Source organism: Myotis nattereri (assembly GCF_964212035.1).
Source record: "Myotis nattereri genome assembly, chromosome: 1".
NCBI lineage: Eukaryota > Metazoa > Chordata > Mammalia > Chiroptera > Vespertilionidae > Myotis > Myotis nattereri.
In genome coordinates, this window is record NC_138075.1 from 58,359,487 (window position 1) to 58,372,256 (window position 12,770).

Consider the following 12,770-nt stretch of genomic DNA (forward strand, 5'->3'; position numbering starts at 1 on the left):
CCGAAAGTATTCTTCCTTTTGTGATACAAAGACTTCGTGTCTCGTTCATAACACCCTGCGTTCTGCCTGTTTTATAGATAGTTGTGCCTTGGTATCTCTTCTACTTCTTTGGCCCCAATGACTCATACACAGTGTAGGATAAAAAAAAAAAAAAATTGTGATGAATTGACCTGGAGCGGGGATCTGATCCCCATCTCAACCACTCAAAGTTTAGCAAACAGCCTGGAAAAATCAGGTGATTCTGCGAATCCATGACATCATGCATGAAAAAAAATAATTAGTGGAACCACCCGTCTCTAGGGGCCCTTTCTCTGTCTACAACAACCGTGACAAAAGGTGGGCGCAAAAAATCAATTGCTGTCAGGGAAGTACGGCATCTCGAGTTTGAAGATGCTTTTATTGTCTATATAAAATAAAATGTCATATGCACTGTGCTTGGAAAAAGCTCTTAGGGATCTAAGATCTCTCGAGGTGGAATTTCCCGGTGACCGACTGTCCTCCTGAGGTCAACTGCACTGACCATCGCACAGCGTACTTGGCAGCGGATTAAATGCGGATTAAATACAGTAAAACACTCGGCGGCGTTTCCCGGGTCAGACAGCTGCGGGGTCCCGCCCCCGCTTCCGTCCCCGCCCCGCCCGGCGGCCGCAGCCCGGAGGCTCCCAGGGAACTCCCGCACGTCTGCGCGCGCAATCCGGCCCGAGGATCCGCACGGCGGGCGCAATTGCCCTGGAAACCACTGCGCGCGCACGCGCAAACGCGGGGCTGGGCAGACGGGCTGAGCGCAGAGCCCGGCGGCGGGAGGAGGGGTTTACCCTCCCTCTTGACCGTCGCGCCCAGCTCCCTCGGGCGGAGCGTCCAGCCAGCTCGCTCCCGGCTCGCCCGTCCCCCGAGCGCTCCCCGCCTCGCGCGCACCCTCGCCCTCCCGCATTCGTGCGCCGGTGCAGCGGGCGGTGGGAGCATCCGGGCATTTCCACCGCCGAGCAGCAACCCGGGCGGCGTCGGCGGTTGAGGAGCTCCCATGGCAGGGACGAGGCGGGGGGGAGGCGAACGGGAGTGAGGCGATAAGCCGGAGCCGCTCCGCGGCGGGTCCCGAGGGAGGCGGCGGGGGCGGCGCTCTCGCGGCCGGGGGAGGGCCGGCGCGGGGCCGGTGTAGCCTCTCGTGCACTCCCTGGCCAGCCCGGCTCCGGACATGCATCTGCATCAGGTCCTCACCGGCGCTGTCAACCCTGGAGACAACTGCTACTCCGTGGGCAGCGTCCGGGATGTCCCTTTCACGGTGAGCGGCGCCCGGCAGCCCGGGAGGCGGGGGGTGCAGGTGGGCGGGGGAGAGACCGGTCCGGACCCGGGGTGGGGTGGGGGGGCTGTGAGATCGTTGGTGGGCCCCACCCGCTCTCCTCTCTGCAGCCCAGTGCGGGGGGAGGGGGCGTGGGGCTGTCAGTCGTGCGGCTGGTGTAGGAAATCACCCGCCGCGGAGAGGATTAGGAATGCACCCCGGTCTGCCCTCAGCCAACGGTCCGGGGGCTGTCGAAGCGAGAAGGTTCCTCTCCGAGGGCTGCCCCGGCTCTGCGGTGAGGAGGCGGGTTGCACTGGCTGAAACCCCAGGGCGCCCCTTTCCCACCTGCTCTGGGCGTGGAGGCCGAGGGACGCGGCGGTGAGCGGAGCGTGGAGGCGCTGCCGCGGCGCTGGGCTCCCCGGCCCGCCCTGTGCGGGCGGCTGGGAGACGTTGGAGCCTGCGGCTTCACACCCAGCCCAGCCCTCTGTCTCCTGATATGCAGAATCTTAATTCCAAGAAGAAAATAGAAACATTCATTCTCTGCCCCGGAAATGTTTAGAATAAAAGGGTCTGCGTGACAGTGGCCCGGAGGGCTCTTAACACGAGATCACGGTTTGGAAACCTTCCTAGGTAATCTTTTAATCCATTTGCAAAGTAGGCTGGTTTGTTTTTAAAGCCAAGGCAATGTGACATTTTATGACAGCGCTTTTCTTGTTTGTGCGAGTAAAGTGTATAGAAAAGATAACGTGTTAGAACCTCTTTAAAATCTAAATGAAATAGGTATGTTTCTCCTCGAGCGTGGATGCATCAGTCCTTTTTGAGAATGGCATGTTGGTAGTATAGCAAATTCAAACCGAGCTCTAGAGCATTTACCCATAGACTCCCATGGATTAGCATGAGTTCTTTTTTTTTTGTATTAAATTTATACAAGGCCCTCCATAGAAGGAACTGTAGGCAGTGAGACCTCGATGAAATACACATTGACAACCATCTGCTGATAAAATTGGAAATAGCAAAATGCTTTTTAGACAAGGGAAACACTTTGATCTGATGTCTGCCTCCTTCTCCTTGTGTTTAAAGCTGCAGAAATACAGCAAAACTGCAGCATCATTATGTAGCACAGTGCATTCTGGAACTGAATTTATCTGTCATTGTGATACATTAGAAATAACTACAAGATTGTTCTTTTGTCCATTTTAATTTTTAAATGTAATTAACTTGGCTTTGTTCCAGTTGAGAATGAACCATTTAAAAATATAATTTGCCTGATTTATATTGTTACACCTTTATCAATAGTGTCATCTGTGTTTTGTGTACATGGGACCTAAAAGATCCCTATAGTATTGAGCATGTTTGTCAAGTGTGGAGAGAATATTTGGGGCACAGAGAAGAAATTGTCCTCTCCCCCAGTTGTGTAGGTGGTGGAGAAGTTCCTCAGGGTTGGAAAAGCAGACTTCCTCCATGAAGAAACAAATCTGGAACCTTGGGTTATGGGGTATTTCCACACTATGGTGGTGGTGGTAATTCTCCTGTTTTCTTCTAAAGCAGAACAGTGTCTCACTGTGGGGCTGGTATATAGCGCTAAAATGGATTCAGATGCAGTCTGGAAAAGTCAGTGCAAAAACTATGAGTGCTGTGCAGGTGTGGTTATGCTGGAGGCCACCTATGACCAGACGCTTGGGGTCATTTTCATATCTTTTCCACCCCTCCTCCCCCAATTCAAACCTGTCACCAAGTCTCGGTGACTCTGCAGTATCTGTTAGATTTACCCCTTTTCATGTCCTGAGTTGCCACCTTATAGAGCCTTATTTGTATTATTTAATATGACAGCTAGCTTCCAACTGGTCTTCCTGACACTTATTTGATCACTTCAGTTCATCCTCCACATAGCTGCTGGGATAATTTTCTTCCAATACCATTTCACCATATCATTCTGGGCTCATGAATATGTAGTTGTTTCTAATAGCTGTGTTGTGAAATTTAAACTTGTAAGAAATTCTTCTGCCATCTTTGACTTTATATTTCTTTATATTTGATTATATATACTTCTCATCTTGACCCTACTGCTCTAGGCATACTAATCTTATTTTAGCCTACATTTTTGTGTTGTAACAGGAGAATCCTGACTTTATTTTTTCCCAAATATGACTCAAAAATTACCTGGTTTAGGATACCTGCCTGTGATTATATATGGCCCTTTGGCATTACAACCCCATCCTCATTTTAATATCTTAGATTTCTTAAAAATATATTTTTATTGATTTCAGAGAGGAAGGGAGATGGAGAGAGAAATAGGAACATCAGTGAGAATCATTGATCGGCTGCCTCCTGCATTCCCCCTACTGGCGATTGAGCCCTCAACCTGGGCATGTGCCCTTGACTGGAATTGAACTCGGGACCCTTCTGTCCGCAGGCTGACTCTATCCACTGAACCAAACTGGCTAGGGCTAATATCTTAGTTTTGAGTACACTGATCCAGTTATAACTTTGCCTTGAACTAGAAATGACCTTTGGACTCTGTAAAGAACAGAGTTACTTACCAGAAATGAGAACAAGCTGTTTTTAAGTACTCTAGAATTAACTAACAGTTATTTGAATGCCTATATTAGTGTGGTAAAAATAAATTTTTGAAAGTAAATCTCCTTTACATAAAACATGTCATTTAATTTGTATAGCAATCAGATGGAAAAACTTCAGTTCTGGTCAGATGACTAAAAAGGGGACCAGCCAGGATTGGAATGGAAGTCTTGTGACTTCTTATCTGGTGGGCTTTTTTTTTTTTTGGTTGTGTTTTTTTCCTGTGGGAGTTCTTGCTCTGAAGGGGTATATGTGCGTGTAAGGCCATTGTAGAAGGAAAGACTGTCTTGTCGCTAGCCAGTGGTTTTTAGCCAATGATAACTTGAGGACCTTTTCGAAATAGGGTATATCTTTTTTATTTAGGTCATTTATTTAGGAGTCTATAAATGGAAAGTTTTTGTAAAGGAATTGTTCTGAACGGATTTTGAAGTATTCATAGCATCGTAATTGAAAAACAGTGTTATATATATTGCGTTGTGCTTGGTGGGTAGTGGGTGGTGGGTGGCGTGATTGGATTGTGAATGACTGCTTGGTTATGTCACTGTGCCCAATTTGTGCTATGTTGACATGGTGGTGCAATTTGTAATGGACAGTCTTAGTGTTGTGTATACTTTTAGTGCTAACATGTGAGCTATGGTGGTTTTCACTTGTGTTTTGGCAGTTAGCAGTTTTTACAACAATTGTGATTTTATAAATATAATCATACTAGTATCCTAGTTTACGGATTCCAGCACATTGAAAGGAAATTAATTAGAAGAAATATTTTAATATCGCTATTCACCCTTTCTCTATAATAGAAGTGTCAACCAAATTCACGATCGACAATGACAGATTGAAACACACGCATGTGATTGGCGCCAGCGAGAGCTTTATATGTATTACGCATGCGCGAGTCAACTTAGCCTTTTATACATGGTCTATATAGAATAAACTTGTTTAATTAGACCTGCTTTCTGGTGTAGCTAAACTTTTTCCAGCCCAGTGAAGCACCCCAACTTCTCTTTCAGGTAATTGTCAGCAACATAGCAGTAAATATCAACACGAAGCAGATTATTATTGTAGATCATGCAGGGAGAACAAAGAGTAAAATATTGAACTGTAACAGTGTTTGACTGTATTCTGCACAGTGAGAAAACCTGAAGTCATTTTCAAGTTCCACCATTTCTTACTTCTTTTCAGTTGGATCAAGTTTCTAAACTTTCTAAATCTCTGTTTTCTGGCTAATGAAGAGAAAATAGGATTCTGCCGAGTCTCCTGTTCTACCTACTCCAGGACTTCTGTGAGGATCAAAGGAGATGAGGCACGGGAAAACGCTTCACAAACATTTGGTTAAAGTGTAAAATGTTTGCACTTGGCTATAAAGCACGTTGTGTTCCTGGGCCGAAGAAACTCCAAGGAGGCTAGTGGCTAGGGAGAGGAAGTGGGCTTTGCTATGTGATGTCATTACCCGGCACCCACAGCAACCATTTCTGGCTGGGCTGGGGTCCACATTTTGTGCTATGGGGACTTTGCAGCGTTGGCTGTGATTTGGTGGGCTGTCACTCCAGGGTGGTGGTGGGGCCTGTGTCCCATTTGGTGTGTTGGCGCCTGGTGCCATCTATTTTTAAATGGCCAGTGTGCGTCATGGCAGCTCCTGCATTGAGTGTCTGCCCCCTGGTGGTCAGTGCATGTCATAGCTACCAGTTGAACGGACACTTAGCCTTTTTATGTATATAGATGTATTACCTTTTGATCATTCTTTAATTTTAATTACAGATCTAAGTTCTGGAAATACAGTTATCCTGCAAAAGTTAGGTCCCAGATAGTCCAAGGAAATTATCTTCTACCATGTATGAGCTTTCTTATATTTTATTTTGCCATTCAGACATTTCCAGCTACGTTCTTATAGATAAGTGAATGCTTCAAGTCTTGATGCAATAGTGTATATTTTCTCATTTATGTTATTACTTTCCTGAAAAATAGTCCTTAGTTATTTTTTTATAAGCATTAAAATATTAATTAAAATGAGGATGGTACATTATTATTAATCATTATTAATCTAATTTTAAAAATTTACCATTTGCCTTTAAGGGGTGCAGACTGTATTTTCAGGTGGATAGGGGCAGTTGATATTATTTCACTCTGATATGAATTCTACACATTGATCAAAGTTTACAAAAATTAGTGAGCCATTTCCACTCTTAGGGAGCTTGTAATATAATGGCAGAGATAAAAAAGGATGTACATAATTATAATGTAAGGCAGATGAAAGAGATCGCTTATAGTAGGAAAGATAAAAGATTTCACAGAAGATTGACATTTGAAAAGATAGTAGTTTTAGGCCTTTCTGGAAGGCAAGAACAATGAAAGCCAAGGAATGGTGTGATGGGGATAAATTATTGGCTATAACAGTATGATAGTACCTTCCAGAATTCCTTTACAAAAGTGATTTTTAAAAAACACGCTGAACTCTTTATTAAAGAACAAACACTCTTAGAATGTTGAAAAATATGATTCCCAAACATTACCCATATCTTTTTAGGAAAACATATCTTGATATTTCCTGACTTTTGTTGTTGGCACTGTTTTTTTGTTTTTTGTTTTTTTTCCCTGAAAGTCACCAGATTAGTAATGAATGAAGAAACATTAATTTAAAAGTTAGTAGATAATGTTATATGATCTATTTTTTCTGGTATTTAGATATATTTTAATTTTATCATAGCATCATAACATTCCAGCCCTAGAATTATAGCAACACCAAACTTTGAAAATGATCAGGCTGTTTATACATTTAGTAAATGTTTGTTGAACACATAGGTCTGCGAGGCTCTGTGAAGATTGCGGGGGGCGGGGGGCGGGGGGGAGGAATAAAAATACTTAGTCCTGATTTCAGGGAATTTATTAAAGAAGTTCAGGAACCTGGTAATCTACTGGGAGAGTTAAGACATGTACTTAGCCACAGCAGGCCAGCTGAGTGGTATTGTGAGGCACTTAAGTTCTGGTGGAATTTCAGGAGGAATAATAGATCACTTTTGGCCAGGGGAATTGGGAAGTTGGACAGAAATATGCTTCTGTACTGGATGGTTATTAGTAGGTCTGACAACTCTTTTTTTTATATATATATTTCTTTATTGATTTCAGAGAGGAAGGGAGAGGGGAGAGAGAGAAACATCAATGATGAGAGAGAATCATTTATCGGCTGCTTCCTGCACGCCCCCTACTGGGGGTCGAGCCTGCAACCCAGGCATGTGCCCTTGGCCGGAATCTAACCCGGGACCCCTCAGTCCGCAGGCTGACGCTCTATCCACTGAGCCAAGCCGGCCAGGGCAGGTCTGACAACTCTTGGGCCTATTGACAGCCTGTGCTGAAAGTAAAGGGGAAGTCAGAGGTCAAGAAGTTAGAATGGGCTTGTTTTCCAAGAGAAATTGGCCCATTTTTTCTTGGAGAGTAGCTTCTTGTTTATTTAAATAGATATTTTTTTAGAGTGTGTGGGCATGTGTTTTCTTAGCCTGTAGGTGTACAGGGTGGCAAAAGTAGGTTTACAGATGTGAGTATGCAAAACAAAATTTATTCTTATATTATTATTTATTAATTTCCGTACAAACAACTGTAAACCTACTTTTGCCATGCCCTGTATATGAGGTTATATAAGTTCTTTTTTTTATATCCTCATGTAGATTGTTAATTATCCTTCCTACTTTTAGTGACAAGACTTCCAGCAGCTACCTAGAAACTCTGGTATAGTCCTGAATAATACCTTCCAGAAATGGGAGGTCGGAGACCGAGTACGTATATGACCTTGGGTAAATCACTTAACCTCTCATAGGTTTTTCATCTGTAAAATGAGGTTCTTAAATTAGGTTCTCCATAAGTATTCAGACCTCAAATGAGCATTATATTGGCTTGTTTAAAGATTTCCAAGGGGCACGAGAGAAAATGGACCAGAAACATAAAGTGGTTGTGGTGAAGCCTGGCTTGTTGTATATTTTCCCTTCACTTGTATGTACAAGACTATTGGTCAGACTTTACAGTCAGAGAGTCTAACCTCCTTTTTGGCTCAGGGAAGAAGCCATACAGAGAGTTTATGAAGTAGTGGCTCTTTGGGCTCACAGTGGAAAAGGAGGCTCTTGTTTATGATTTATGATTGTATCTTTAGCGTCTGGTTACTGGTAGTTGCCTGAACTGTCACATTCAGTATGGAGTAGCAGATGGGGCCAGTGTAATGGTGTTCAGGTTCTCCAGCCCCTACATATGGTCACTCCTGTACTTTCTGTTCTTTTTATTATTATTATTTTTTATTAATAAATCTTTATTGTTCAGATCATTTCAGTTGTTCCTCTTTTCCCCCCGTAGCTCCCCTCCACCCAGTTCCCACCCCACCCCCTGCCCTTACCCTCCCCCGCACTGTCCTCGTCCATAGGTGTACGATTTTTGTCCAGTCTCTTCCCGCACCCCCCACACTCCCTTCCCCCCCGAGAATTGTCAGTCCACTCCCTTTCTGTGCCCCTGATTCTCTTCTATTCATCAGTTTATTCTGTTCATCAGATTTTTTATTCACTTGATTTTTAGATTCACTTGTTCATAGATATGTATTTGTTGTCACTTTGTTGTTCATAATTTTTATCTTTACCTTTTTTTTCTTCTTCTTCTTCCTCTTTTTAAAGAATACCCATCAGCATTTCATATAATACTGGTTTGGTGGTGATGAACTCCTTTAGCTTTTTCTTATCTGTTAAGCTCTTTATCTGACCTTCAATTCTAAATGATAGCTTTGCTGGGTAGAGTAATCTTGGTTGTAGGTTCTTGCTATTCATCACTTTGAATATTTCTTGTCACTCCCTTTTGGCCTGCATAGTTTCTGTTGAGAAATCAGCTGACAGCCGTATGGGTACTCCCTTGTAAGTAATTAACTGTTTTCCTCTTGCTGCTTTTAATATTCTCTCTTTGTCTTTTGCTCTTGGCATTTTAATTATGACGTGTCTTGGTGGGGTCCTCTTTGGATTCCTCTTGTTTGGGACTCTCTGCTCTTCCTGGACTTGTAAGTCTATTTCTTTCACCAGGTAGGGGAAGTTTTCTGTTATTATTTTTCCAAATAGGTTTTCAATATCTTGCTCTTTCTCTTCTTCTGGCACCCCTATAATTCTGATGTTGGTACGCTTGAAGTTGTCCCAGAGGCTCCTTATACTATCTTCATATTTTTGTATTCTTTCTTCCTTTTGCTTTTCTGGTTGGGTGTTTTTTGCTTCTTCGTATTTCAAATCTGACTTGATTCTTGCGATCCTCTAGTCTGCTGTTGGATTTCTGTATATTATTCTTTATTTCAGTCAGTGTATGCTTAATTTCTAGTTCGTCCTTTTTCATATCCTTGAGGGTCTCACTATATTTCTCGGAGGTTTCTAGAAGATTCTTGAGTAACCTTATAACTGTGGTGTTGAACTCTATATCGAGTAGTTTGCTTTCCTCCATTTCTGTCATTTGTGACCTGTTTCTTTGTCTCCACATTTTGGCTCCTTCTGTGTGTTGATAGAGTGGCTTTGTGTGCTAGGTGTCCTATAGGGCTTAGTGGCTCAGCCTCCCTAATTACCCGAGATGGACACTCTTGATGCACCCCTTTGTGGGCCGTGTGCACAGTCTTGTTGTAGTTAAGTCTTGATTGCTGTTGGTATCACTGGGTGGAATTGACCTCCAGGCCAGTTGGCTGTGAGGACCAGTTGTGTCTACGGTGGGAGAACTTCTGTCCTGGAGACACCCTTATGGGGCAGGACTTGCTTCAGTGGGGCTTTGGTGCTCACTGAGTCTGCCCAGGTTTTTAGGTGGAGAAAGGCCAGGCCATTCAAATGCAAAAGCCTCTGCGCACAGCTTGGGTGGGGCTGTAAATTGGGTGGGGCGGGGTCTTAGGGAATCACCAGGGAGGAGCAAACCTCAACGGCTGCTAGTCTGCTCTGCCTTGGAAAGGTCCCAGAGTCTGTGTCCTGTGGCCCCGTGCAGGAACAATGACCGCTGCAAGCACCTCTGCGAGAAAGCCGCCCTCACTTTCCGGCCCGATGCCAGACAGTCAAGTTTCTCTCCGTATGAGTCTGGGTTCCCAAATTCTCACTCAGAACTGGAGTTCAGAGCAGTTGGGAGCTTGTTTCTCCCTCCCGATTGGAAAAGACAACAGCGTACCCAGCTGCCAGCCCCTTTCGCGTGCGCCTTCATACCTCCGCTCTTCCGCACCTCTGTACCTCTTACTGGACTCAGTGTACTTTTCTCTTTCCTTCTAGTTGTAGAATTTCCACTCAGCCAGCCTTCCCGTGGTTCTGGATGGTATTCGTTTTGTTTCTTAGTTGTAGTTTTAATGTGGTTGTGCGCAGCAGCAAATTCAGGTGTTTACCTATGCTGCCATCTTGGTTGTCTCTCTACTTTCTGTTCTTAGGATTTGGGATATTTGAAAGATGATTTAAGAAATTATAATCAGTATCTTAACTTGGATCTTGGGAAGTTCTTAGAACAAATCAGAGTCTCAGTATTTATGTACAGTATATAAAATCCAAGCAACCAGAACAACTGAAATGACCAGAACAACTAGTACAACCGGTCACTATGACGTGCACTGCGGCCGGCCAACTGGCCCTATCAGCAGCAGGACCAGCTGGCCAACCTCCCGTGTCCCCTCCCTCTGGCCGACTGGACCCCACCTGTGCACAAATTTGTGCACCGGGCCTCTAGCTTAATTATCAAAAAGGACACAGGATGTTGGGTTACAGCTACAGTGGCACAGTGGGAAAAGAAGTCATGCCTGACCAATTAAATTTTCTTGTATGATCGAAAGCAAAGCAGTATTTCAAAAGTGATAATAATAGAGAATATGTAATTCAGATTTAGTAAGGCTTTCCTAACCCTGTGAGTTATTTTTTAAAATTAGTTTGGAAGCCAAATATTTTTATAGAAGCTTTAGGGTTTTCAGTCATTTTTAGTATGTGGAATCCTTTTGCATTATATTTTTGCTCTGTAACCCTAATTCATGATGTAACAGGATAGGACCTATTACTGAGGGAGCAGGTACAACTTACACAAGTGGTATGAACTGTACTTTCTTTCTCTTAGATATAGTTCATGTAACCCTGGGACTTGATATAAACATGTGAAACCAATTGCCATATTTTCATTCTGATTTTTAGGAGAAACCCAGGAAACCTGAGACCATGTGGGCATTATGCAAAGGGGCTTCAAGCATGTCAGACTTGTGGCCGGCGGGCTGCATGTTTGACATGCTTGGCATGGACCCGAAAAACATGAAAGTTTTGGCTTAGATTCAGTTCAAAGATACACTTAGCTTATATGGTAAAATGCTAACATTTTCCTAGGAGTAATTGTTCATGGAGAATTGTGTGGTTGAAATTTCTTCATTGCTAGTGGAAGTGGGGTTCTTGGGGCACTGCTGGAATAAGAATTTCCGAGGCCCCAACGGGAGGATGAGATGTGGCAGAAAGCTTTATTTGCGTGAAGTTATATCCCTTGGTTTGCAAAGTCCCATTTCCCTTAAACTAGCCCTGGAAAAGGTGCAGCTGGGGATCCAGCAGAGCTAGAAACAAAGCCAGTGTCCAAAGTTTCCAATCCATATTGGAGTTGAGTCCGGCACAGCATCATGCTAATTTTAGTCTATCAATCCATTGTGTGTGGGGTCCACGTGGCCGTGAGCCATGTGGGTGAATGCAGAGCATGAGAGCCCCACAAGCCAGGAATCAGGCAGGAGTAGCAAGAGCACAAGCAAGAGAGGGAATCCCCCTTGTTTAGGACAGGGATGGGGAACATCCAGCCCTCGTTTGGTCTGGCCCTGACAAGGCATTAGAGAATTTGCTGCCGCGCACAACCACTACAACTGAAATACAAAATGAATACCATCCAGAACCACGGGAAGGCTGGCTGAGTGAGAGGAGCAGCCAGCCTTCGTATGATTTTGTAGACACAACTGCTCCTCTAATAAATGTTTGACCAAATATAGCAGGCTACTTTTTCAGTCATTAATTTTGTATGGCTTGTGAATGATGTTATGAACATCCAAATGGCCCTTAGCAGAAAAAAGGTTCCTCACCTCTGGTTTAGGAGCTTAAATATCAAATCTTCCCAGGCTTGCAGTGGCCATGTCCACACACCTAATCTGGCCAATGCCCTGTTCTCAAGTATGACTGATAAGCAGGCACCTTCTTTTTCTTAAAATTTATTTTGGGGGCAGGGGTGGGGGCAGCCTTAGTTCTGGGCAGAGGACCCCCAGGAGCCGTGGCCGGGCATCCATCAGAATCACCTGCAGGGACCTGGGGTGGTGATTCTGCCCGGCTCCGATCCCGGCTGGCTCCAGGACTCAAGTTTACAGCCCTGCGAAGTCCCCTCTTTGTGCCTCAGTTTCCTTGTCTGCAAAGTGCAGGAAGTCACAGCATCCTCTTTCGGGGTGCTGTGCGATGGAATGGGGTGACGTAGGTACACAGACCCCTCAGCACGGGGCATGGCTCGCAGGGGCCCACGGAAAGGTGGTGTCGAGGGAAGGAATGCTGGCGGCCAGCCAGGCCCATCGCCCAGTGGGCCACATGTCGGCCAAGGCTCACGGACGGAGCCCAGTGGGTGTCAGGGCCTCGGCGCCCCCAGGCTGAGGACAGACAGGGTGACAGGGACGTTTTCATCTGAGCAGACAATGGCCTGTAGTTCAGAGAGGTCTGGAGTCGGGGGCAGAGTCTGAGCATTGTTACTTCACGTTGTTCCTGGAAAGAGCCTGGCCCGAGCGGGTCTGCCTCGGGCGGCCTGGCCTGCCTAGGCTCTTGACTTCGTGCAGGAAAGAGCTCACAGCAGAGTCCAGGTGACGAGGAGGGGTGCTTATGGAAGCTGGGACAGCGAAACAAGGGGGTGGAGGCGCAGACAGAAGCAGCAATAGGGGAGAGCGGGAAGGGCGGCTCTGGCCGCTAGA

At 45.1% G+C, this 12,770-nt stretch overlaps 1 protein-coding gene across 1 annotated transcript in view; it reads left to right on the top strand.

Moving 5' to 3' along the window:
* Positions 1-1,097: 1,097 nt before the first annotated feature.
* Positions 1,098-12,770, top strand: part of DMXL2 (Dmx like 2) — a 155,397-nt gene continuing 143,724 nt past the window's right edge. The window contains exon 1 of the mRNA XM_081109000.1: positions 1,098-1,279. Coding sequence (XP_080965126.1) covers positions 1,193-1,279 — 87 coding nt within the window. The 5' untranslated portion in view covers positions 1,098-1,192. The remainder of the gene's footprint in view (positions 1,280-12,770) is intronic.